Consider the following 26,870-nt stretch of genomic DNA (forward strand, 5'->3'; position numbering starts at 1 on the left):
GAAATGCATTCAGTGTTCTTCTGTACCAGCCCACGGAGAATATGACATTATTCACACTGACCTAGGCCCTAGCACGTGGTAATTCATACACTTTATGGGAGCCAGGGTGCAGATGATTAGTGATTAATACAGCTTAGAGAGAAAGGATAGACCTGTGGATAGGACATTAGCCAAAGACCTGGGAGTCGAAGGTTCAATTCCTTGCTCCAACACAGGCTTCCTGTGTGACCTTGAGCAAATCATTTAGTCTCTCTGTGCCTCAGTTCCCCTTCTATAAAGTGGGATGATAGTACTTCCTTACTTCACAAGGATGTTATGAGGATAAATACATAAAAGAGGTGCTCAGATACTATAGGTAATAGGGATGGTAGAAGTATCTATATTAGGGATGCACTGTTTCTACTATAATTGAAAACTAGTTCAATACCATTATCCAGCTATCTATTCTGTAGATGAGTGGTGTGACCACACTGGCTCCAAAGACTATTGAAGTCAACAGAAGGAAAGACTTTCATTATGTTTAGTGGGCCTTGTATCAGAACTGAGTAATTTTATTCTATCCTAGCCATGGAACTGGTACTATATTTATGACCTCAGAATCTGGCAGCTGGTATTACAGTAGAATTGCTCACTACATCAAGGGTACAAAGAGGGAAGAGATGCCACTGGTAGGTATTAGGTAGGCAGTAGTTCTAAATAAACACAACTACCATTAACTCGGGATGCAGAAACCTTTGGTTATTTCAAACAGGTCATTTACATTGCTAAATCGATCCAAGAGAATCTCCTCTCTCTCTTAACTGCATATATGATCACAGTCAATATTCAGGACAAGAATCCCATTTACTTCATTGGGAATTTCCCCCCACTGAGCACGGCAGAACTGGGCTGAATGTCATTATGACACCATCTCTGTTAGTTTATATTTGAATCAAGAGAGCCATTCCTGAAGCCTGGAACATCAGCAAAAAACTCAACACCCTAACAAGTCTAAAGTCAATTGGAACGTCTAGATTGTCCTGTCAAATTAATGCAATATTAATGTTTTAACAGCTGAATTCTATAAGTGGGATTTAATGAAATCTATGTAGTGGTTTTTTTTAAGGCCTCAATTCAGGAGAGCATTTGAGCCTATGATTAAGTCCCATTGATGTCAATGGGATTTAAGCACATACTTCAAATTAAGCATGTGCTTAAGTTCTTTCCTGAATAGGGATAGATTTAAGCTTTGCTGCTTAGAAAACCTTTATACACCACTCTGCCTTATCACCTGTCCGTCTCTTTTCAAGTTTCTTCTTCAGACTTCTCTTTTTTCCCCTTGCCTACATCTCTTAAATTAAGCTCCCTTTCATTTATTGGTTTGATGATGGAACACTTCCATTCTTTCACTGCCCAGTATCTTTACATGACTGCTTTCTGTCATTTATATCACAGAGTCTTCTCTCAAAGTGTTCAATACTGTAGAGCATTTTGGGACGAAAGGTGATATATAAAATGAAGTTGTACTGAATCATGGTGTTCTGAGAATCAGGATGCATTATTTGGATTAAACTATTGCCCTAAAGTAGAAATTAACTTGCAACTTTCGCATTTTATTTATGTATGAACCACAGTCCTGTAGCTCTTCGTCTAGCAGCAGTAATTTTGGATATGTGGTTACTCTGTGGGATCTTATTAGAGGTTTTCAGATGAGACATTCAATCAGCAGCTAACAAGTCCTTCATCTGGTTTGCAAATTGCGAATACCTAAAGTACCTCCAGGACCATCAGGGAGAAGATTCTTAAGAACACTCAAGACAAAACAGAATAACTCATCTTCATGATGTTATTTCTGTGGCCCTGTGCTATTAACAGGACCTGGGGTAAAATTTTCAGAAGCCCCTGATTTGGGAGCCTAAGTCCCATTTTCAAAGTGGCTTAGGCATTTAGGAGCCTAAATTTCATTGAAAGTCTGTTTAGGCACTTTTCAAAAATCCCACCAAATGCCTATCTGTATCTTTAGGTACCTAATACCTTTGAAAATGCCTATATCACTTTTGAAAATGGGATTTGGGCTCCTAAATCATTTAGATACTTCTAAAATTTTACCCCTAAACAACAGATTACACCAGACCCTCACTAGAACATGCGTCTATATAGCACGAATTCACATATAACGCGGTCGCGGCCATGGATCCCAAATTAAATTACTTTTAATGCAGTCCTAACGTGGTACCGCACATGGATCCCAAATCCCGCCTTCTAGCGAGGGTCCGGTATTTTCATTCTCTAATTTCTGAATATCAAAGTTTAGCTCTGTTATTTGCTTATTTCAACTGAGAAACAGAAAAGAAAAGTTGTAAAAAAGTATACAGAGCATAAAATTATATAGATGCTGGAATTAGGGGTGCTGGAGATGCTGCCATGGTTTCCACCAGATACAGGATTTACAATTTGATTCAACGGCTCTCAGCACCCCCACTCTACAAATTGTTCCAGCACTTCTCATTATATAAAAGTACAGTTTTTCAAAGAGCACACAGAAGAAAAGCATACATCTGTGACTCAGAGTCAAATTAAGGGATCCAGAATGTTTGAAAGAACGTGTGCCACCTGAAGCTTTCTGCAGATTTGCAACTTTTCAGAACAATAGCACCCTGCTCTGCCCTTTGAGTTTTGCAAGTGCGTGTGTAGAGTTAGCTCCAGGCAGGGTATCCAGATCCACAGCTCTGCCAAATAGGGGCTTTTTTTTTTTTTTGCCCCAGCCATCTGGGTGGTCTTAGCATCAGGTCTGAAATACCTAGAATCCCTCAAACCACATGTTCTAATCCCAGTAGAGTTGACTCAATCCTTCATCTTTCCAGGGTAAATGGACTTCTATGCACTTTTTTTTTGTGGGAGTGGGGGCCTTTTGGATGAGATTTTAAATACCTGTGCTCTGCATGGACATCAAAGATCCTGCATTTTCATTCCTGTGTCATAAGACAACATTCCTGCCCTTCATTTTTGTCTCTCAATACTGCCCACTGTTTGCTTGCCTGGGCCAGTGGTGAAGAGTGCTGTGGAGGCAGAATGCCCAGCCCTGGGAAAAGGGAGGACCTTATTCTCTGTATCGCTAACCAGTGCCACTGATGGGTCTTCTCCAGTCTTCTCTACAAGCTAGAAGGATTTCAGAGAAGCCCGATGAAAATGAAGGGGTTAAAATAATTGATTTATGAGGAAGTGTTATAGGTTACAGTGGGTCTAATTGGTTACTAAGAGAAGGAGGAACATGATAACATTCTACAACTGTCTGAAGCGCAAAATTTTATTAGGCTGGTGCATTAGGGAGTTGCTAATAGTAAGGGGGTGAAATTAGAGAAGAGAAGATGTAGGGTGACTTATCAAAACAAACTAATGGAGAGCTCCATTAGATTGTGTAAGTCTGGTACGGGAAGTGGTGGAACTTCATCCTTTGGGATATTTCAAACTGGATTGGACACAGCACTGGAGAACATTCTATAAGGAACAATGACGCATTGGCACTGGGATGCACCAGGTGCTGCAATAGGTCATCATAACAGCTTGTTTCCATGAGTCCACAAGAGCTAGGTTGGTTGTGAAATATGGCCTTACAGGGAGGATTTAAAGTTAAGAAAAATGGAAGCACGGGGGATCCCTTCCCATTTAGACTGGAAAAGACAGTGAAAATTTTATGAAGTGAATGGCAAGAGGTAATAACTATTCACCTCCCATGACAGCATGAGGTCAGCATGTGAACAGTGGCAGAGAATGGACTACTGAGGGAATCCTAAAAAGTTTAGAGAATGGACCATACCGCTGAAAATATCCTATAACATTGTCCACAGATGGGACATTTTGACAGTTGCTCATCCTTTATTTTATTGTCTGAACTGATCCTGTGAATATTTACCCCTAGGAAAGCAGTGAGGGAATGGAGTTCAATTTTTTTTTCTAAAGCAAGTTTGGCACTGGATAAGGGTGGAACATGAAGTCACTTTCAACCTATAATAAAGTGAAATAGGCAAAGGGATTATTACTTAAAACTCTTGATGTGAAACTATGAGAATGACACTTACTCAAAAGCAGCAGTGGGTTATGGAGTGATGTCATCAATGAACACACGCCAGAGATTTAAATAAAAGCCCTCTGAGATCAGACTCCTGTTTTCAATGCAGAATAGCCTAATCAGTATGACTTGATCCAATCACTATTGGATATGTAAGAGTTGCAGTTCACGTTTCAGAAAAAATTCGTGCAATTTAACAAGCCAGACCCTCAGCTGGTGTTAACTGGCACAGCTCCCTTGAAGCCAGTTGAAATCCACTAACTTCACTGGAGCTAAGCCAATTTACAACAGCTACGGATCTGGCCCAGTAAGTTTATTAATTCAGTCTACAAGGCTTGCACCTTACTTTATTGTTTAGTGACTCTGACACAACATACTTTCAAATCTGTTTGGATTTAAAGTTTATGGCTGAGATGTTCAAAGCACTCTGAGGGATTGAAAGAGACATCTTCCATTAAAATTGTTGTGCAATGTGTCTAAATCTCCTAGACTACTTTGAAAGTCTCCACTGAGATGCTCAGCACACACAGAGTCAAAAGAAATTATCTCCTCAAATTAAGGAAATACATTGTATAACTCCATTTCTATGTAATCACTACTATGACACCATTGTTAATAGTCCTCAGAAGAGAGGGGCTGATTTGCTTTCATGCTGGAATTGGTTATACATACCATCAGAAAAGCTACACAAACTCTCTAGCTATCACGTGAGCTGCCACTGTCTCTTGCTCCTTTTTATTTATTTTTTCATTTCATATAACTTTAGCGCTGGTGAAAGGTGCCAGAGAGGCCAGCTCTGGTTTCCAATGGCTTAATATGTTCACAAGTTCTGAGCACACAATGTTGCTACTGAAGCTGATGGGAATTGTGGGTGCTCATTTTCTGTGGATCCACAGGACAGAAGGTAGCAATGTGCCACAACCCAGCTCTCACAGACCACTTCTAGAGATGAAAGGGTCATACAGCAGTACTCAGCACTTACTAAGCATCTCTCACATTTCATCCTCGCTCTCAAAGAGCATTAGAAAGGTCCTACCCCCCTTTTAGAGAACGAGAAATGGTGGCACAGAGAGATGAAGTCAATTCTCCAACTGCACAAAGCAAGACAGACACAATTTAGTATCCTGGCCATTTAATCTTTGGCCTCTTGAAATTGGACAAGGCAACCAAGTAGTGCTACCAATGTTTGTTTCACAGTGAGAGCTGTATTAATATTCCCCAAATCACTTCATAGGAGCCACCAAAGAACCATCAGAAGGTAATAACTTTTAGTAATTACAGATTTGGGGCAGGTTTGAACCAGCATCCTAGAGTGAAACAGGCTCTATAATCCATTATTGATCTCTTTAGTCATCCAGTCTAGGAAAAGAAGTGCATGTATGTATATCTGTGAGAGGGGGGTTGGGAGAAAGAAGGGCATAGAGTAAACTCCATATAATCAGTCAAAACTGCTTTCAAATGAGCAATGTATCCATTTGGTCAAAGTAATGAAATTGCAAAATACACAAAAATGTGTCTGCGGGCAGCTGTTTGCTTTGACTCCGGAGGGAGCGCTCTCTATCTCCAAAGCAGCACAGTACCATCAATCAGAACATGCCAAAGCTTTGCTACTCCTGTAGCAAAGTAAATATGAAAATGAACACATTTTATTGGCATGTATGTTATGAGGTAAATTGACTGGTGTGCTTATTTCTAAAAGACACGTCCTTAACGAAGGAGTCTCTCCTTTTTTATCTGCCTGCCGGGATTAGGACTGCCATCTCTTACAAGGCAGAAACGCCTCTGTGTTTAGTGGATTGTGTGCTACCCCCCACCCTAACACTCCTAATTCCTCAGCCCAGTATCCCCACCCCACTCCTCATCCCTGTCCATCTGCATGCCCAGACAGTCCCAGTTTCCTACTCTGGGCTCCCTGTGCAAGTTTCAGCCTTCCCCGTACCCTGGGTCTTCATCTCAGTCATCTAGATCTCAGTCTTCCCGACCCTACCTCCCGGTCACCCCATAGGCACCTTGTCACAATCTACTCCCCATCCTCCAGCCTCTGTTCAGCTAGCTCTTGTCCCATCTGCACTCAAGTCAGGCAGCTCCCTCTTCCATGCTACCTGGCCCAAGCCACCTGCCAAATTTCATGTCCCTGCTCCAAAGCATGGAACACTAGAACCTCTCAAGAAATGGTTGTAACCATTTTTTGTAACAAAGCAAAACATATTTTCCCCAGACCTTGTTCTTGCAGGTGGCTAAACCATTGTAGCTGAAACTTAAAAAAAAACAACAAACAAACAGCCTGAGGCAGACACTCACCATGGAAAATTTCAGCCCTAATGGTTAACGTTCAGCAAAGTTAGAAACAATTTAAAACAGGATCTTATAACAAGAAGCTTAATTGTGGGTAACATTGCCAGCTCTGCCCATAAATATATCGATATTTCTAGGAAATTTTGCACCTGATTTTAGAAAAATGTAAGTATCCAGGAGGCAGAAGAACTGTTTACCATAGTGAAAAGGACACAGAGTAGAGTAAAACTAGGAGAACTGGGGTCAGATGTAGGAAAAATGTAAGTTGAACACCCGGGAAAACCTCAGCTCCCAGGAAACTTACGGAAGCCCCGTCTAATGAGACATTTAAAATTAAGCCAGACAAAAGCACTAAGAAAGGGACAACTGGGAACACTTTTGCATTGGCAGGGAGATGGACTAGAAAAGTCTTTCCATCTCAAGATCTTTTGGGGGAAATTCAAGTCTGATGCAGATCACTGAAACCAATGATATTGCACACATTTAAGCCAGTGGTGAGTTTAGTCTTGGGAGTCTATGTTTTTTTTTAAAGGGACAACAGAATTTGGGTGACTAAACAACAATTCTTAAAAAAATAAATAAATCATGTCAGAACCACATCCTGAAAAGTCACTAGAACGCCAACACAAAAACAACGCTGCTCTTGCTTGTTACACTACAGAGTGGCTGACAGGGATCTAACCTCTGTTTAGGAGATACTATTAAAAAGCCTCTTGCTGAGTCAAGCCTAAGCATGCTGCTTACAAGGGTTAGCCCTGAGGGCTCTTGCATTGGCAGAGGCTTTCTAGCTGAGTTAGGGTTTTTTTGTTTGAAAAAACAAAGTAGCTAAGAAAGCCTAGACTTGGGGAGAGAAAGGGGCTACTAACCATCAGCTGCTTCTCTGGAAGGAATTTTACTATCTGTTTAAGGACATGATCCTGCAAACTTGACACGAGTAGTCCCATTCATTCAAATGGGATTACTACAAAGATTCAGGACTGCACAATCGGCCCCTAGTGAAGTAAACTTTTATAAAATCATATGAAGAATCTTGCGAGAATACACAATAACCCCTTTTTTTACAATCCGCTGTTCGAATGCATCAAGTGAAGTCATTTGTCTCAGTGGAATACTGGAGTCTGAAAGTTTGATTCAACCAATATTGGGTCTGTGGTCTTCTTACAGGAAACTGTGATGAAAAGTGAAGAGAGAAATTCCAATCAATAAATAAATACTGTAAGGAACATATATCTTCGTAATTCATCCCCAGGACACAGTCCATTTTGTGTGTTGAATGAGACAGAAATGTTGTGGAAAAAACAGTATGACTGTATAATTAAAGAGAGTATCACAGTGAATATGCACAAGGGAGTAGAATTAAGATTGCACAAGCAACCCTAATCTGGCATTTCCTAACTTTTGAGTACTTGACTTTGGAACCTTAAATATTATTCTGATGTTGGTTTTAGATGTAATACACTATATATAATACATTTATTTTCAATAGCATAATTTCTTTCCACGCTCTGCTCCTCTTTTTACACTCCCCATCTGTTTTTCACTCTGTGCTCTATTTTCACCTTCTTCTCCACTTGATCATCCCTATTGCCTCTGCTTTTCATAGAAGTTTTCCCTCTCTCCTTTCTTCATATAAGCATAAACCCAATGACATTAGAATCCAAGTCGATATCTCGATACCACAAGGTTCTTATTGGTGTGAAACAAGGCAAAAATGAGTTCTCCCATTGCAGCCGCAGAGATCTCAGTACAACAACAGAGTGAAGAAACTTAGTTAAGGATGTCAGACATTTGCCAATCTCGGAGCAGAAAGTGACGAAAAGTGAGATTTTTCTGGATTATCCAAGCATCTGCCGTGACTGTACCAAAACCCACATGGTTGCAGCTGGCACCATCTGCCTACAGTGACTGTTTCCACAGATGACACAGCTGGTATATCATGTAACAAAGCAAAAATAAGGGGAGGGGAAACAGAAAAGTTGAATATTCTGAAGACCAACTAACTATTACTTTGGCCTGAAAGGTATAACTTGGATCACACAAAGTATTTTCTCAGGTGGTACTTGGGCTTGGCTTGTTATGCAACCAGATCCATGTAACTGAAGTTCACTAAATAGGAAGAAGCCAAAAAACCCCTCAAAAGTATCTGTCATGTTTCTTACAGTGAAAATGACTGAAATGCCAACATATCAACAACAAAAGTAAATCTGGGAAGTCTTCTGGGCACCTGAATAATGGGCATCCAGAGTAAATGCACAGCTCCTTTATTACTCCTCAGACTTTCTATACTTCAACTTTTTATTTTAGGTCTCAAACAAAGAGCCCTGCATATATGACTGTTCTGTATGTCCCATCCCGCTAGACACAACCCTGCTGATTACTACCCGACAGCTATGATAAAATAACTGGTGTTCTCATTAGCTTATATGCAAACAATGATAAAGAGGAATGTATAGCAATGTCACTTTGAGCAATCGGGAAACAAACCTTTGACACAAACCAGAAGGCAAATAATAAGACTCCATGGCTGACAACAAATGAGACTACATCTAATTTGCTGTGCAATGTTCATGTAATTAGATACATTTGGTACAGGCAAGAAAGTAGACAGCTAGAATATGGTCTTGATGAATTGGGGAACCTCTGTCAAGCTCCGATCACATTAATCATAAAGCCAAAGCCCAGAGACTCAATTTTTCTTCCTAGAATTTATGATATTTTTCTAGAGGGAAAATGTATATGCTACTTAAAAAAAAACAATTATATTGTCTTTCCCTAGCACCAGGCTAACTATAGATATCTACAGTCTAAACTATGCCAGCAGAGTCAAGCAAACCCATGTATAACAACTGTGCAGTTGTTCAGGATGGTGTGGGTAACAGCCCACTCTACAATACCTTAGATGGTCCTGGCTTCAGACATTTCTTTTATTGTCACGTACTGAAGAGAATAAGTGATATGCAACATTCTCTGCAGAAGACAGGGGAGGAGAAGAGTCATAGAAGAGGATGTGTAAGAGAAGGGAAAGAAAAGGGCAAAAGATAGGAAAGCAGTAGAAAGGAGACTTAAGAGTAGAGGTAACAAGGAGCTGAGGCTGAGATGCATGCAGGTAAGAGAGAAAGAGATGAAAAAAAGCAGAATAAATCGAAAAACAAGCAGGAATTTCATCACTGACACTGTGCAGCACACCATGGCCACTTAGAACTTCACAGTAACAACTTGAATAGAACTCGCATTCTCTTGCCCCCACAACACAGGCCTTTATTACTCAAGCAAAAGGAAAATCTCTCGTAGTTGTTAGCACAATAGGGCCTAGCACAGATGGGTGAGCAGTTCGGAGTCTATCCATTAGCAGGGGGCAGTATATAAGCATGCAAATAAAATAGAGCCCCATTTTATTTTCCAGTCTGGATTATCTCCTAAAAAATGTGGTACTCGCCAGTGAACCTATGCACAAAGAACCTTCCATAGAGGTGGTGTGCTGGTCACCTTCAGTGCTTCACCAGCCAGAGGTAGCCCTTTAAAGCAAGCTCCAAAAGAGGTATGAATGCGGCTGGAATTTTCAAAGTGAGAGTGAATTTCCTCTTCTGAGACTTATGGACAAGCTCTTTATGCTTCTAATACACTAACTATTATGCAAGAAGTTACTCTGTGCTGGGTACTGTTAGGATGTTGATGAGCTGAAACATCCTAAATGAAAAAGGGCTTTAGCTATTGAGTATCTGGTTCTGTTCACATAGTTCTTTACGCTAAATACTAACAGGTGACTGCTGGTTCTCCTCTTGGGGAATGTGGCCATTACTAGTATATTTGCATACTGGGATAGGTAAACTGAACACCTAACTTGCTGACCACCAGACATTTTGGGGCTCCTCACCCAGCTGGAGATTATCTGACTAACAGAATATTGTCAAGCTCTTATTCACATTAGTAGTCAACTTCTAAGAACAAGCTGGCAAGTTCTGAGCTGCTTTTCAGGCATGGTCACCGCAATGAAGAAACTTGTCTGGATTTAAGAAGGCATGACCATAGCAACTGTTCCCTAAAAAAGCGGGGGAAAGGGGAGCAAAATAACTGGATGCCCAATGATAATCCTGAATGAGAAATGGAGAAACTGGACACACCCTAAAAATGATGACAGAGGAGACTGGTAGGTGACAGCCACATCAGTCCCTCACAAGAAGCTCCAGGTGAAGAGATGTGGTCTTGTGGTCTGTTGGAGAAAGGGAGGCCTGTGGAAAAGGGAGACTAATACTTGGAGTCAGTAGCAACCCTAGTATTAGACACCCAGATATACAAATATAATCTAGGTCAAAACACATGCCTATTTGCCCGTGCTTGAGTAATAAGAGTATAACAGTAGGAATATACTACTGACCACCTGACCAGGATGGTGACAGTGAATGTGAAATACTCAGGGAGATTAGAGAGAGACTACCAGAACAGAAAACCCAATAATAACAGGGGGATTTCAACTATCCTGTATTGACTGGGTACACATAACCTCAGGACAGGATGCAGAGATTAAATTTTTAGACACCATTAATGACTGCTTCTTGGAGCAGCTAATCCTAGATCCCACAAGGGGAGAGGCAATTGTTGACTTAGTCCCAAGTGGTGCACAAGATCTGGTCTAAGAGGTGAATATAGCTGAACTGCTTGGTAATAACAACCATAATGTAAGAGGAAAATGCCAAAGAAATCCACCACTTCTCAAAGGGGAACTACACAACATAGAGGCTAGTTAAAGAGAAATTAAAAGGAACAGTCACAAGAGTGAAATGCCTGCAAGCTGCATAAAAACTTTTAAAAAACATCAGAATAGAGGCTCAAACTATATGTATACCCCAAACATAAGAAATAAAACACTAAGAGGATGAAAAAATTCCACCGTGCCTAAACAGAGTTAAAGAGATGGTGAGAGACAAAAAGACATCTTTAAAAAATAGGAAGCCGAATCCTAGTGAGGAAAACAGAAACGGACAAACTCTGGCAAGTCAAGTGTAAAAGTATAATTAGGCAGGTAAAAAAAGAATATGAAGAACATCTAGCAAAAGACACAAAAGCTAACAGCAACATTTTTTTCAGTACATCAGAAGAAGGAAGCCTGCCACACAATCAGTGGGGTCATGGAAACTCAAGGAAGCACACAAGGAAGACAAGGCTGTTGCAGAGAAGCTAAATGAATTATTTGCATTCGGTCTTTACTGCAGTGGATGAGAGGGAGATTCCCAAACCTGAGCCATTCTTCTTAGGTGACAAATCTAAGGACCTGTCCCAGACTGAGGTGTCAATGGAGGAGGTTTTGGAACAAATTGATAAATTAAACAGTAATAAATCACCAAGACCAGATGATATTCACCCAAGTGTTCTGAAAGAACTCAAACATAAAACTGCAGAACTATAACTGTAGTATGTAACCTATTGCTTAAACCAGCCTCTGTGCTAGATGACTGGAGGATAGCAAATGTGGTGCCAATTTTTTAAAAAGGCTCCAGTGTCTTCCCCTAACCACTGAGCCACTTTTTCTCTGCAACACCTGATGTGATGTAAGGAACACGCCTCCCTATCCTGCTTTATGCCCTAGCTAGGCTGTCAATTTTCAGAAGAGAAACACAAAACTCAGGCCTTAGCAACTGATGCAGGAGATCAAACCTGAAACACAGTTAGCCATATCTATGGCTCTTATCCGCCTCTCACAGCTACCTGAGAGGCTGCCCCTTTGGCAATACTTGTATAGCTGGTGATGCCAATCGCCTCATGACTCAATATGGCAGGCAAATAGCCTTTCAGTTCACTTTTAAAGTGAAGGGAGGGAGGGAGCTGTACCATAAAGCCACAGAGATTGAGGAGCCAAAGTAGGGGTTTTAGCCCAAGTGTAGTCAGAAAAGTCTCAGGTATATTACAGAGTGAAAAACACCCCAAAAATGTATTGGGCCATTCCTGTTCCTATGACCTCAGCTGAATAATGATGAAATTACTTTGCTTTCCATCCCAGGATCTTAAAGCACTGCACACACTCTAATTAAACCTCACGCACCCCAGACAGCTGGCTAAATACTATCAGGAGCTGGGGAAAGTGGACAAGGTGGTTAACTGACTTGATTAAAGCCACACAGCAATTCTGGAAATAGAAGATGAGTTCCCTGCTATACAGCCCTGTGGTTGAACCATTGTTCTGCACATCACACTCAAGTCCTAGCATCAATACAAAAACAAACCCAGAAGAGATTAGAGTGAAGTGTTTTAGTAACACATGGGAGCAGAGACGCAAGACTTACCCATGAATAGCATGGATGGAGTGAGGTTCATAATGGTACCTTCCTTCCTGGTGACGCATGTCAATTGGCAAGGGAGCATGGAACGCTGGAAAAACGTGCTGCGGAACTGTTGAGGGGAAAAAAAAAGACTTCAAAAACTTTTCCTTCTCTTTTAAAACAATTTCAAAGGAACTAAATCTCCATTAATTTCAGAGCATGAGCAATGCAAAGACATGAGGTCTTCATGATATCAGTGCTATCATGCACCAGAGAAGTGGAATGAATAAATAATCAAAGTCATTTGGAGAAATCCTACATCTTCAACATAAAAGCTCTCCAACAGGGTTTTTGACAAAGACAAGCAGCTAAGCGCTCTTTGAACTCAGGGAGATTATAGCAAGCACCAAGGAAAACTAGCCTTCTAACACAAATGAGACTCAACAGAGGTTGGCAGAATCCAGATCTGCACCATCCACAACACCGGGAACGGCAGCAGCACCTTTCCCGAATGTCTGTAGACCCAGAGTGGGGATTGGGTTGGAATTATTTACCTAAAGCATAACAGCAAGAGCTGCACAAGTGCAATCTGTGTATACAGTCAGAGGCAGCTAAAAATGTCTATGGCTCAGGTTCTGCGAAAGGAGCCTAAATTGCTCTCACTTGTCATCATTTGCGGACCTATTTTTTATTCATTTGAGAAGCATGTTTCATCTTTGATGGAAAGATAAAGTGGCCTCGGAAGGCACAGAACACTTACACTGACTTATTAAATCCACAGACTTTAATAGGTATTATTGACCCCAAGTTTACAGCACGAGTATTTCAGAGAGGTGTAGGACAAACGGAAAATTCATCAAGTTATTTCTCCACACCACCCTGGACGATTCAGACTTATGCCATGTCCCTTTGTTCTAAAATTATGGAAGCCAAGAGAAATACAATCAGCAGGGTCTCAATAAATGTACCACACAGTAGTCCTTTGCTAGGATATATTATCTGGTTTATAACGATGGTGCAGTCCACATTTGTAGCTGGGATCAAATGTAAAAATAAAAGGCCAGACTGCATGTGTCTTTTACAATCAGACAAAATGTCTTGATTAAAGATTAACTAAAGTTTTCACAAGTCTTCCTCACCCTCACTCTTCAGTTTTGACATAGCACTTTTCATCACATTTTCTGTGTATCTGGAGCTTTTAAAATATTAGGTTATTGTTCTAAACACCATTTTAACTAAATACGCCATTGTAACTTGCTTCCACCACCTGCAGCATTTCTGTTTTGTGCAGGAAAGCAGCATCCCAAAACAAACCTACAATTCTTCATGACTTGGCCCAAATTCTCAGCTGGTGTAAATCTGTCCAGTTCCATTGACTCCACACTCTTTTGTAAGGATGACTTAAGAGTCCCAGCTGCGATAACAATATAGCTTTGACTTCAATAGAGCTCTGTCGATTTACACCAGCTAAGGATCTGGTCCTTTAGGTTCAGCTACAGAAAATCTGCATTAAAAATCCCTATATATTTATGCCCTGGCAAATCAGTAAGGGGATCTGACGATCTTCTCTGTATTTCAATCTAGAATCCTTGAGCTCAGCACAACATGCATATCTGGATACTACGTCAGCTGTGCTGCCAGGAGAGGTGAGAGACTACATAAAAACAACCTTCCTGCCAACTACACTGAAAGGAGTTAAGCTAAGGTACTCGAGGTGGAAAGTATTCAGGATTCCACAGCAGACTTACTTTCAGTGGTAGAGTGGAGATCTGGCACCGTGCAGTGCCCAATACAATGGGAGCATTTTTGCAGCCTGTCTAATGTGAGGACACAGTAGGGTAACTGTTAAACCCCCAAGAAAGTAAGTAGAATAAATGTGTATCCTTTAGGATTTTCTTTTGCAGGCGAAAGATTCACCCACCCTTTTGAACAGTGTAATTTAAGTCTTTTAAATAAAGTCACTTGAGAGAAATAATCATTTTTTAGATTCATCACGATCTAATGTTTCTCTAAGTCAGAAATGCAGAACGATCCTGCTAATGCTGAAAAGCCATATCCAAAATGCAGCTAATGGCTTGTTACACATCAGCTATTCTCCTTTCCACAGCATGGCCACTGCCGTCAACTGTCAGGGGCTTGGGTTGATCATTCAGAGACTGTCCTGATCTCCCAGGAAACTACTGTTCCACCAGAACCTCTTCTTTGTCAAGCTTGGAAGCTGCCCGGCACAGCCAGTCCTATGCCACACAGGTTAAGTATTTGCATTGCCATGGGCTGCAGAGGGAAGATTGTCTACAGAGCTCAGTTCCCATAAGAACAATAATTGCTGCTGGATGCTGAGTTCTGTTGAATATCTGGGTTTATGACTGCCATTGACTAAAGGAGGAAGAACTCAGGTCAGCATAGATAATTTATCTGCAAGAGCATTCCTTCCCTGCCACTCATGATTTCGGGAAGGCTTTGCCTCTTTTTCTTGGGCACAGTCAACATAAAACTAATGTCTGAAAAAAAATGCCTTGCCCCTGTTTCTAATTAGGCCTCAGTTTATTCATGTTGAGAGGAATTTAAACATGTATCATTTTTTAGCATTTATACCTTTGCTTTATTTTTTTTTAAACCATCTCAATCAATTTAGATTCTGGAGATACTAGTCAGTTTCACTTTCAAGTTCTTTACTAGCGCCATCACCTTCCTTGTTTGGTTTCACCAGAGGACAAAAAGGGTAGTGGGGCAGTTGTTTTCGGTGATTTTCCTTTCCAGCTCTTCACATCTGTTCTTTTTTTTTTTTTTTTCCCTGCCCACACACATTTTCTGGAGCAGCCACCAGACCTAAAAGCTACAATAGCTGGTGCTTTCCCTTTAATTCACTTCTGGATGCTTGGTCTGAAATAATGAATGGTTTTATAGGCGATCAACTACTAATTCATAAATGTCAGGCCCGCTCCCCACTTCTGCCTCTCATTTCCATCCCTCTGAAGGGAGCAGTGAGCTGGCAACAGAAGTAGCAGCAGCGCATGCCATTTACAAAGATGAATGTTTTCACACACATGATTTAAAAAGACAATTATACTCAATTACTTCAAGTGAGCTCATGGTGATGCATTTCTAAACAGACACTGGAGGTGCAATATGATGACTGGCACAATGAATTTGCTAGCTTTTATCTTATCAAGGCAATCCCTTGTTTTAGACGTATCTGCTCATCATTGCGGCCTTCAATATAGCAGAACATTTATGAATAACTAGCAGACTTTGTATATTTAACTTAGAACCCTACTGATAGGTGTCAGAACTGAGTGATCTGCAGTAGTGGGACAAAGCCCTTAACAGGGGGAGTCTGGGGAAGTCTCTGCCATGGGAAAATGGCTGATAATTCTTGCTTGTCTGATACGATATGGTGCATTCCAGAAGGCAAAAAAAGGGGGATCTTTAAAGTACTATATGGCTCTGAAGCAGGGATAAACCTCTGGCACTTGCTATTCAGAACTAGAGGCAAGAGGGAGATCTGTACCTGAGGCAATGGGAAAAAAAAAATCAAAGTGGTATAAAAGGAGGGAGGGACAATGAGCATATGAGTCTTACACAAAAATGACGTTGCTCTTAGGTATGTTTATAGCATCTAGATACTAAACAGATGGGTACGTTAGCAATGCACAGAGTGAAAGCCACCCCTACTCAATTGCTGCTCATAAAGGAATGTATCTGCTGTGTTGCCTGGTTTGATTAGGGAAAAGTCTTTGTTACCTGTCCTCACTTGCCTGAGCTGATCTGGTCAGTTGTTATTAACAAGACATGGGCTGCCCACTGCCTCCTTCCCAGTCAAAGACCATCCAACCTTCCAGCATCAAATAAAGGATGAAGAAGTGACGCAAGTTTAAAGGGGATGTCCCTGAGCTGAAAATCCCAGGAAGGGAGCAAGTATCAGAGGCAGATAGTTTTTGAGACAGAGGCAGACACTGATTATCTCCAAGGACAAGAATGTGCTTCAAGGGAAATTTATGCAGAATAAATTTTTTGCATAATGAGCAAAAAAGAGTTTTCTAAATCACCCCCAACACCATCTCATTTCTCCTTCAGAAAAGAATAGCTAGAAAAAGGTGACACGAACCTTTAAATGGAATATCATTCTTTGAGATCTCACATTAGCAATGATCTGTACCACAGATATATAATATATATTAATATGTTAATAAGCTAACCAGTATGTATGTCACCATTGCCCTCTACTGGATGGAATCAGAATTGTATAGCTGTGTGGCATGGATCCCATTCTGCTAGTTTTCCTTCAGCTCAGCTGGTACAAACCTGGAAATATGGAGCAGGAGGATCAGAAGTCTAGCCCCAGTAGTGCTAGGAAGTTCTTCAAATAACCTTCTAAAGCTAATGTTTGGGATTCTGTTTTTTGCACAATAGCTGATAAATTAACAAACCCATAAAACAGCGCTTTCCAGCATTCCCGGACCAATTGTCATAATGTTGTCAACTCTCTTAGGGTTAAAATCAGAATCCCCGACTCAAGGCTTGAAAGATAGGTTCCTCTCACGTATTTTCCAAATTAGCACAGATTCAATGAAATCAATGGAGGGATGCCAGTTTACACCAGCTGAGGATCTGGCTCACTGTTCTAATGTTTCAATTTTTTAACCCTGCACACGTTCCTTTGCTGATGAGATCCAAAATGACTCAGGTTTTTTTTTTTTTTCTGCTTTGCAGTTCACGTTGACATTTAATTTTGAAATATTTGTTTTGAAGGGGTCAAGACAAAAACTATCCACCAATGGACAGTGCTCTCCAGGAACAGGAAAACAAACAAGGGGGAAAAACTCAACCGGTTTGTAATACGCTGATCTGAAAATGGCAACTGAGTCTTGGATCCTAGAGAACACACTGATATAACACACAACTAAAAGCTTTTAGAGCTTGGTGCATGCCTTCTGATCTGCATGTGGGGATCCCACTAAAGTTTTTTGGTGTCCCATGCATTCCGCTCAGGCCAGAAGGTGGAGGAGAATAATGTGGTCTTCCATGAGGATGCTCCATCAAACAAACTTCCCGCCTAGAATAAGTAGCTCAAGGTGTGAGCTGTGGCAGTTCTGCAAATGTATCATACTGCTTATAATCAAAAGGAAAAAGCCTGTGTAGAACAAAGAGGCAGTTGTCAAGATAAAGAAAAAGAATCTCTTTTAACATTGTTCGTGTTTTATTAAATGAACTTTTTTCCAAATCTGAATTTATTTTAGGGAATCTAACACCATATGTCACCTGTTAACATTCAGAAACCATGTAAACGGTGGGACTGTAACATTTTAAGTGGATGGCTTATAGAAAAAGGGGTAAACTAAGTAATGGACCTAGACACAATAAGTACCTACTATTAAGGGATCTCAGAGCATTTTGCAAATATTAATGAATTAAGCCCCATAGCACCTCTGGGAAGTAAGCAAATACTGTCATACTTTTTTTTTTTACTGATGGGGAACAGAGGCACAGCAAAGTTAAGTGATTTGCCCGAGGTAACACAGTAAAATTAGTGGCAGACGCCTGACTAGAACCGAGACATCCAGGCTGTTAATTCATTGCTGTGACAAATAAACCAGCACACTAGTTATAAAACTTACATCCAGTATAAACCACAGATCCCTGGAAAAATGCCATTGTTATCTGAGATGCAGCTGAGTGAAAGTTGAGGACCAAAGCAGGGCAAGGGGGGTTCACTTACAAATCAATGGCACAATCTGACTCCCTGAAAGATAAGCAACTGCAGCTACCAAGGCCGGCAGGAAAGACCACAGCACCTCACAGGCATAGGCCCTAAATTGGGGTGTGGGCGATCTAGGGCATGGGTTCCACATTAGCCACTACTGCCTTCACCCACAGCAACAGGAGCTCCCAAGGGGTTCAAATCCTGAGAACTATGTTGCATTGATGACGGTTAAAGACAGAAACATCTACAGACGTTAGAACATAAGAACAGCCATACTGGGTCAGACCAAAGGTTCAGCAAGCCCAGTATCCTGTCCTCTGACAGTAGCCAATGGCAGGTGCCCCAAAGGGAATGAACAGACAGGTTATCATCAAGTGATCCATCCCCTGTCAGCCAATCCCAGCTTCTGGCAAACAGAGGCTGGGACACCATCCCTGCCCATCCTGGCTAATAGCCATCTTCCATGAATCTGTCTAGCTCCCTTTTGAACCCTGTGATAGTATTGGCCTTCACAACTCCCTCTGGCAAGGAGTTCCAGAGGTTGACAGTGCGCTGTGTGAAAAAATACTTTTGTGTGTTTGTTTTAAACCTGCTACCTATTAATTTCACTTGGTGGCCCCTTATTCTTGTATTATGAGAAACAGTAAATAACACTTCCTTATTTACTGTCTCTATACCACTCATGATTTTATAGACCTCTATCATATCCCATCTTAGGTGTCTCTTGTCCAAGCTGAAAAGTCCCAGTCTTATTAATTTCTTCTCATACGGCAGCCGTTCCATACCCCTAATCATTTTTGTTGCCCTTTCTGAATCTTTTCCAATTCCAATACATCTTTTTTGAGATCGGGCAAACACATCTGCACACAGTATTCAAGATGTGGGCGTATCATGGATGTATATAGAGGCAATATGATATTTTCTGTCTTATTATCTATCCCTTTCTTGATGATTTCCAACATTCTGTTCACTTTTTTGACTGCTGCTGCACATTGAGTGGATGTTTTCAGAGAACTGTCCACAATGACTCCAAGATCTCTTTCTTGAGTGGGAACAGCTAATTTAGACCTCATCATTGTATACGTATAGTTAGGATTATGTTTTTAAGTGTGCGTTACTTTGCATTTATCAACATTACATTTCATCTGCCATTTTGTTGCCCAGTCACCCAGGTTTGAAAAATCCTTTTGTAGCTCTTCGCACTCTGCCTGGGACTTAACTGTCTTGAGTAGTTTTGTCTCATCTGCAAATTTTGCCACCTCACTGTTTACTCTTTTTTTCCAGATCGTTTATGAATATGTTAAATAGGACTGGGCCCAGTACAGATCCCTGGGGGACACCACTCTTAACCTCTCTCCATTCTAAAAACTGACCATTTATTCCTACCCTTTGTTTCCTATCTTTTAACCAGTTACCAATCCATGAGAGAACTTTCCCTCTTATCCCATGACAGCTTATTTTGCTTAAGAGCCTTTGATGAGGGATCTTGTCAAAGGCTTTCTGAAAATCTAAATATACATTATCTACTGAATCTCCTTTGTCCACATGCTTGTTGACCCCCCTCAAAGAATTCTAGTAGATTGGTGAGGCATGATTTCCCTTTACAAAAACCACGTTGACATTTCCCAACAAATTATGTTCATCTATGTGTCTGACAGTTTTGCTCTTTACGATAGTTTCAACCAATTTGCCCGGTACTGAAGTTAGGCTTACTGGCCTGTAGTTGCCCGGGTCACCTTTGGAGCCCTTTTTTAAAAATTGGTGTCACACTAGTCCTGTCATTTGGTACAAAAGCTGATTTAAATGATAGGTTACAGATGACAATAAGTAGTCCTGCAATTTCACATTTGAGTTCCTTCAGAACTCTTGGGTGAATACCATCAGGTCCTGGGGATTTATTACTGTTTAGTTTACCAATTTGTTCCAAAACCACCTCTAATGACACCTCAATTTGGGACAGTTCCTCAGATCTGTCACCCAAAAAGAATGGCTCAGGTTTGGGAATCTCCCTCACATCCTCAAAGTTGAAGATCGATGCAAAGAATTTATTTAGTTTCTCCACAATGGCCTTATCGTCTTTGAGAGCTCCTTTAGCATCTCAATCGTCCAGTGGCCCCACTGGTTGTTTAGCAGGCCTTCTGCTTCTGATGTATTTAAAAAAAATTGCTATTACTTTTGGAGTTTTTGGCTAGCTTTTCTTCAAATTCTCTTTTGGTCTTTCTGATTATATTTTTACATTTCATTTTCCAGAGTTTATGCTCTTTTCTATTTTCCTCATTAGGATTTATCTTCCACTTTTTAAAGGATGCCTTTTTGCCTCTCACTGCTTCTTTTAATTTGTTGTTTAACAACGGTGGCTCTTTTTTGGTTCTCTTACTATGTTTTTTAAATTGGGGTATACATTTAGGTTGAGCCTCTGTTATGGTGTCTTTAAAAAGTTTCCATGCAGCTTGCAGGAATTTTACTTTAGGTACCATTTCACTAAGCTCCTCCTTTTTGTGTACATTCCCTTGCTGAAATTAAATACTACAGTGTTGGACCGCTGTGGAGTTTTCCCTGCCACAGGGATGTTAAATTTAATTATATTATGGTCACTATTACCAAGTGGTCCAGCTATATTCATATCTTGGACCTGATCCTGTGCTCCACTTAGGACTAAATCAAGAATTGCTTCTCCTCTTGTGCATTCCAGGCCTAGTACTCCAAGAAGCAGTCATTTAAGATGTCAAGAAACTTTATCTCTGCATCCCGTCCTGAGGTGAAATGTACCCAGGCAATATGGGGATAGTTGAAATTCCCCATTATTATTGAGTTTTTTATTTTAATAGCCTCTTTAATCTCTGAGCATTTCAGAGTCACTAACACCATCCTGGTCAGGTGGTCTGTAATATAGCCCTACTGCTATGTTCTTATTTTTCAAGCATGATTCTACAGTACAATTTAGCTCATTTAAAATTTTTACTTCATTTGATTCTAAGCTTTCTTTCGCAAATAGCGCCACTCTCCCACCAGCACGACTTGTTCTGTCCTTCCGACAGAGCTCAGAGCCCAGTCCTCATAGGGTCACAACTGCCTCTGACAAAGGAAAGAATGTGCAAGCAGCTAACTCAGAAAAACTCAAAGCAGCTGCCACAAAACAATCCTGAGCAGCAAATGAACATGTGTTTATGATTACACTGTGCCTGTGCTGCTACCTTTGTATTTCTGGAGGCAATCCATTTTGGCAGTGGGGATGCCACTAAGCCTGTAGCTGAAGTTTGCAGCACCATCTCTCTTTGTTCAGGTATGCTGATTTTGAAAAGAAAATAAGAGTCAAAGCTGACTTCAAACAACCCCATCAGCCATTTGTTGGGGTCTATAAAACTCTGAGGCATCAGCAGATGCACTTTCTAACCAATCCCACCTCTAAAGCAAAAGTGCTTCTTACTGTCCACTAGATCCTTTTCCTCTGGTCTGTACAAATCTCAGCCTCTTTTCAAAGAAAGATTACTGATACAATTAACATTAAGAGTCCTTTAGTCAATTGTCTTCTCAAGGGAAACAGAGGAGCAAAACTACATTTAAATGGGAGAAAAGATTCACTTTGCTTTTACATTTTAAAAAATCCCATTTTAATTCAGTCCTCATCTACACAAAGCATTTGAAAGAAATGGATTCTGGTCGAGGATTACTGAGTTTGAAGTGACGGTAAATTTCATTTTGGGTTTTAAAAGACAAATAATGATAAAGTTTTTACATTAATCCCTTGGGATTAAAGATACTACTCATGCCAAGTAGTATCTTATTCTGTGAAAAGTCCCATTGAAATCAATGGGACTAACTGCAGAATAAATTACATTAAAGATTGTCAGATAATGTGATCCCCATTATCACAGAAGTGCCTAAAAGAGACAGACAGCTATTACTCAGTGTGTCTAAAGTGGCAGAATCTGGCCCTTAGTGTTTGTGTATGTGTGTGTGTGGCTACTTGACTTGCTTTGATATTTGTTTCCTTGGAGTTTAAATATTGTGGTTGGAATACCGCCCCCACTATAAAGCACCCAAGGGTTGTAGGTATCTGAAGTGAGATGTTTTGGTGTTTATGTGACGTCCCCAGAATAATGATCTCGTTGTTTAAGTGAGTTGAGCAAATGAATGAACACAAGAAAAACATCTTTGCTGAAAGCACAGCCAAAGTTAATGCACCATTAATAATGGTCCGAGTGAATTATTGAAGGAGATAATAGGGTTGGGGTCAGAGAAGGTCTGAGACAAAGAACAGGGAAAATTGGGTCACAGAAACATGACAGAGCAGATCACATTGGTACGGCTATGGGATTCTCCTTAGATGAAGTCATGTATTACCACACAGAATATTAACTGCCTTGCAGGGAAAACCATTCCCCGGGCTACCAGCCAAATCAATACAGGATGAAGAGAGAAAAAATAGCAGAAACAAAACACACCAGTAGCTGTCACTTAACAGTCCATCAACCCCCATTTGAGAGCTTAACCTTAATATAGCATCTTTAGAGCAGTCTACAAAACATGCCATGCACAGAAAGTGTGTACTTACTTTAAAGGGAATAATTATGTGGTTGCTAATTACACTGGTCTGCACATTTTTAACCCAGAGATGAGCACGTGTCTTGCAGAATAATAGTCTTCCCTCCCCAAATTTTACCGCACCACTTTTTAGGCAAGGGTTTTGATGCATCAGTGGCAACAACATCCCTTTCTGTAATAAGCCAGCATGATCTATATGTTAAACAGGAGCCGTAATTTCCATTTCTAGTTCCTCCACTGATTCGCTGAATGACATTATGTTATTTAAACACCTCTGTGTGTGAGAGTTTCCCCCATCTGTAAAATGGACATAATACCTAACTACCTCTGAGGTTTGGTTAACGTTCCAATAGCACTTTAAGAAGTAATATGTTAATTAAATATTCAGTATGATGTCAATATTCATAATGACTCCCACATGCAGGACCATAAGCAGGGCTGCATCAGGCATGTTTTTCTTTTGTTTGCCTTCTTAGTATTTTGTTTGGTTTTCATATTGTATTATTTAATTATTGTTCACTAATTTTCATTAGCTGTTCAACTAGGTGACTCCAAGTAAGGAGGAACTTCATGATTAATATTATTAATAATTACTGGGCTAACTAGCACTTCACTCTGCTGTACTTTGGGGCCAATCAAAACTTCACAGCAACAACAGGGATACAACGTAGTGGGTCCCGCTCCTAAAAGTTACTGGTTGCTCTAGGGGAGAATCTTCCTTAGCTTTTAGTCATCTAGTGCATGTGACATATATGAGCAGATCTGTTTCCATCAAGTAGAGGGCAGTGGTCAGTTTCATTTTCTCTCTCACACATACACCAGTTATTACAAAGATGGTATAATCCTGGTTCCGAACACCATTTTATCTGGTGGGCAGAAAGCAGGAAGGGTGTAGGGAAATGATCTCTCCAACCAATTAAGAAATTACAATAGAGGCTACTGAAAGGGAATCCAGACCAGTTTCCTCAGGCAAATGGAATGGCAGTGATATGAACAACCTTTTCAGGTGTAAAGTGGGAGGTACTAATGCTCTGATTGGCATGGGACACCTGAAAAGTAAACCACCAGTAATAATGACAAATATTTTGCACTTCTTTAGCTCACTGCGCCAGAGAATTTCAAAAGCATTTAACAAACTAGTCCCCACAACACCCCTACAAAATGATGATTAGCATCCTCATTGTCCTCCTTTTACATTGGGGGAAACTGAGGTACGGAGAGGTGAAATATCTGGATCTATATCACACAGTGATACACATGGTAGAGCTGGAAATGGAATCAAGAACACGACTCCTAGCCCTCCTCCTCTAAATAGAGAATATTCCCTTAATCCCAGACAAGAAAATCCAAACCTCAGTTTGATCACAGTGCAATTTAAAGTTTACAGGCTTCTTTGCCTTTCTTCTTTCAGAAAACAGTAATGACACCTTATGCTGAGTTACTGAATCTGCAATTAAGTCCCCCTTCTCTCTGCTTCTGCTTATGCAGTATGCAGACTTTGGATGCTACTCTTGGTGTAGTGCTTATTATGCATAGTATTTTATAAACCATCATTGCTCATGGTATTACTAGGGCATCCTCATTGTAAAATACCCCATTGTATATTGCACATTCCACCACATAATAAGAACAGTATTTGGTGCCTTGCCAGACGTCTTTCTAGGCAAAAAATAAGGTATTTCGTCAGATTCAGATCTTTGGTGGAAAATGAGATGCTTCACCTTTAAAGAATATTGGAGAAAGTTTCCTTGGAACAATAGCAGCACGTGGCTGGTTATGTGCAGTAGTAAACTGAGCCAGGACTAAGGGTATGTCTACATCTACAATTTTGCAGCGCTGGTTGTTACAGCTGTATTAGTACAGCTGTATAGGGCCAGCGCTGCAGAGTGGCCACACTTACAGCAACCAGAGCTGCAAGTGGTGTTAGATGTGGCCACACTGCAGCGCTGTTGGGCGGCTTCAAGGGGGGTTCGGGGAACGAGAGAGCAAACCGGGGAAGGAGACCAGCTTCGCCGCGGTTTGCTCTCGCGTTCCCCGAACCCCCCTGCAAACCGCAGGGAAGGAGACCTGCTTGCTCGGGGATTCGGGGAACGCGAGAGCAAACCGGGGAAGGAGACCTGCTTGCTCGGGGACTCGGGGAACGCGAGAGCAAACCGCAGGGAAGGAGACCTGCTTGCTTGGGGATTCGGGGAACGCGACAGCAAACCGCAGGGAAGGAGACCTGCTTGCACGGGGGTTCGGGGAACGCGAGAGCAAACCGGGGAAGGAGACCAGCTTCGCCGCGGTTTGCTCTCGCGTTCCCCGAACCCCCCTGCAAACCACAGGGAAGGAGACCTGCTTGCTCGGGGGTTCGGGGAACGCGAGAGCAAACCGCAGGGAAGGAGACTTGCTTGCACGGGGGTTCGGGGAACGCGAGAGCAAACCGGGGAAGGAGACCAGCTTCCCCGCGGTTTGCTCTCGCGTTCCCCGAACCCCCCTGCAAACCGCAGGGAAGGAGACCTGCTTGCTCGGGGGTTCGGGGAACGCGAGAGCAAACCGGGGAAGGAGACCTGCTTGATTACCAGAGGCTTCCTCAGGTATGCTGGGATACCTGCTTATTCCACGGAGGTCAAGAAAAGCGCTGGTAAGTGTCTACACTTGATTACCAGCGCTGGATCACCAGCGCTGGATCCTCTACACCCGAGACAAAACGGGAGTACGGCCAGCGCTGCAAACAGGGAGTTGCAGCGCTGGTGATGCCCTGCAGATGTGTACACCTCCTAAGTTGCAGCGCTGTAACCCCCTCACCAGCGCTGCAACTTTGTGATGTAGACAAGCCCTGAGAGGATTGGTTAAACAGGTTTATTTCATCACAGAAACAGTTCTATTGTTTCAGATCAGGTGGAAGAACAAAGGAAAGGATCTCTGGGGAGTTTGAGGGCTGCTTTTATCTGATTTACCCAGACAAATCCCTGAAGGTATGTGGAACTAGAATGCTGCAGTCCTGTACATTCAGGCTGCTGGTACTTGCTTCTCTGTGAATTTACAATCATTCTGATACACGTGCACAACAAGAGCTGAACATGAATTTATTCCACAGAACACTCGGTAGGAAGGGGCACAAAGAGCACATGCCATTCACCAGGCTGCAGAGCACTGCCAGACATATGTAGTGTGCATTAAGCCATTCCAGGAAGAGAGAACACACTCCGATGTCATCATGAAGGAAACAGCTTCAGTAAGCCGGACAGCACCAATCTCAATGCAACAGGCATTTATACTCACCTGTGAGGAGGACATCCAGGCGTACACATGGCCACAGGTTCAGCATGGTTTTATTGGTAAAGCTCCAGCAGCCAGCTTCCTTTATCAATTCTGCTGGCAGACTCAAACAGTGGAGATGTAGTTTAGCGGGGTAGCCCAACCAACAGAAAAAAATGGGCACATGAAGAAACCTACAACTCTGATGAAGCCCCGGAATGATCTCTCAACTGAAATATTTTAATTTTTAGCTGAAATATTTGGGTTTTTGATCATTTGTTTTCTTGATGAAAAATCAAAATTTTCCTTGGAAAGCAGACAGTTTGTGCAAAAAGATTTTACTTGGTCAAAACCACAATGTCCTAAAATGGGAAACTGTCAGCCAACACTAATAATAATACTTTCCTATTCCACAGGAATTTTAGGAGGATTAATTTAGTCAGGTCCACTAAGCGCTATGAGATCTACGTGTGGAAGGCTCTGGATAAATGCAAAGTCGACTCCCCAGGCTATGGCTGTATGGTAACCTTAAAGGGACTCATTATTTTTGTTCATTCGGGGAGGATGTATAACATGAAAAAGTAAATGTACACACAACCTGGTTCTGCCACACAGTTCCAAGTGAATCAGTGAGACGGTCCTATAGAGGGTTGCCTGAGATTCACCGGAACCTGCATTCTGATAACTTTCTACAGCAAAATTGGGAAAGTCTCTCTAGCAGCTTCACTGGCAGTAACCATTCTCCTAACTGCTTTATAGCCAGCTCCAGTATACACACAATAGC

The 26,870-nt window shown here is 41.4% G+C and overlaps 1 protein-coding gene across 1 annotated transcript in view; it reads right to left on the minus strand.

The window, feature by feature from the left end:
• Positions 1–26,870, minus strand: part of GLI2 (GLI family zinc finger 2) — a 266,185-nt gene that overhangs the window by 88,112 nt on the left and 151,203 nt on the right. Inside the window, exon 3 of the mRNA XM_030580490.1 lies at positions 12,622–12,727. Coding sequence (XP_030436350.1) covers positions 12,622–12,727 — 106 coding nt within the window. The remainder of the gene's footprint in view (positions 1–12,621; positions 12,728–26,870) is intronic.

This window comes from Gopherus evgoodei, chromosome 11 (assembly GCF_007399415.2).
Source record: "Gopherus evgoodei ecotype Sinaloan lineage chromosome 11, rGopEvg1_v1.p, whole genome shotgun sequence".
NCBI classification, from domain to species: domain Eukaryota; kingdom Metazoa; phylum Chordata; order Testudines; family Testudinidae; genus Gopherus; species Gopherus evgoodei.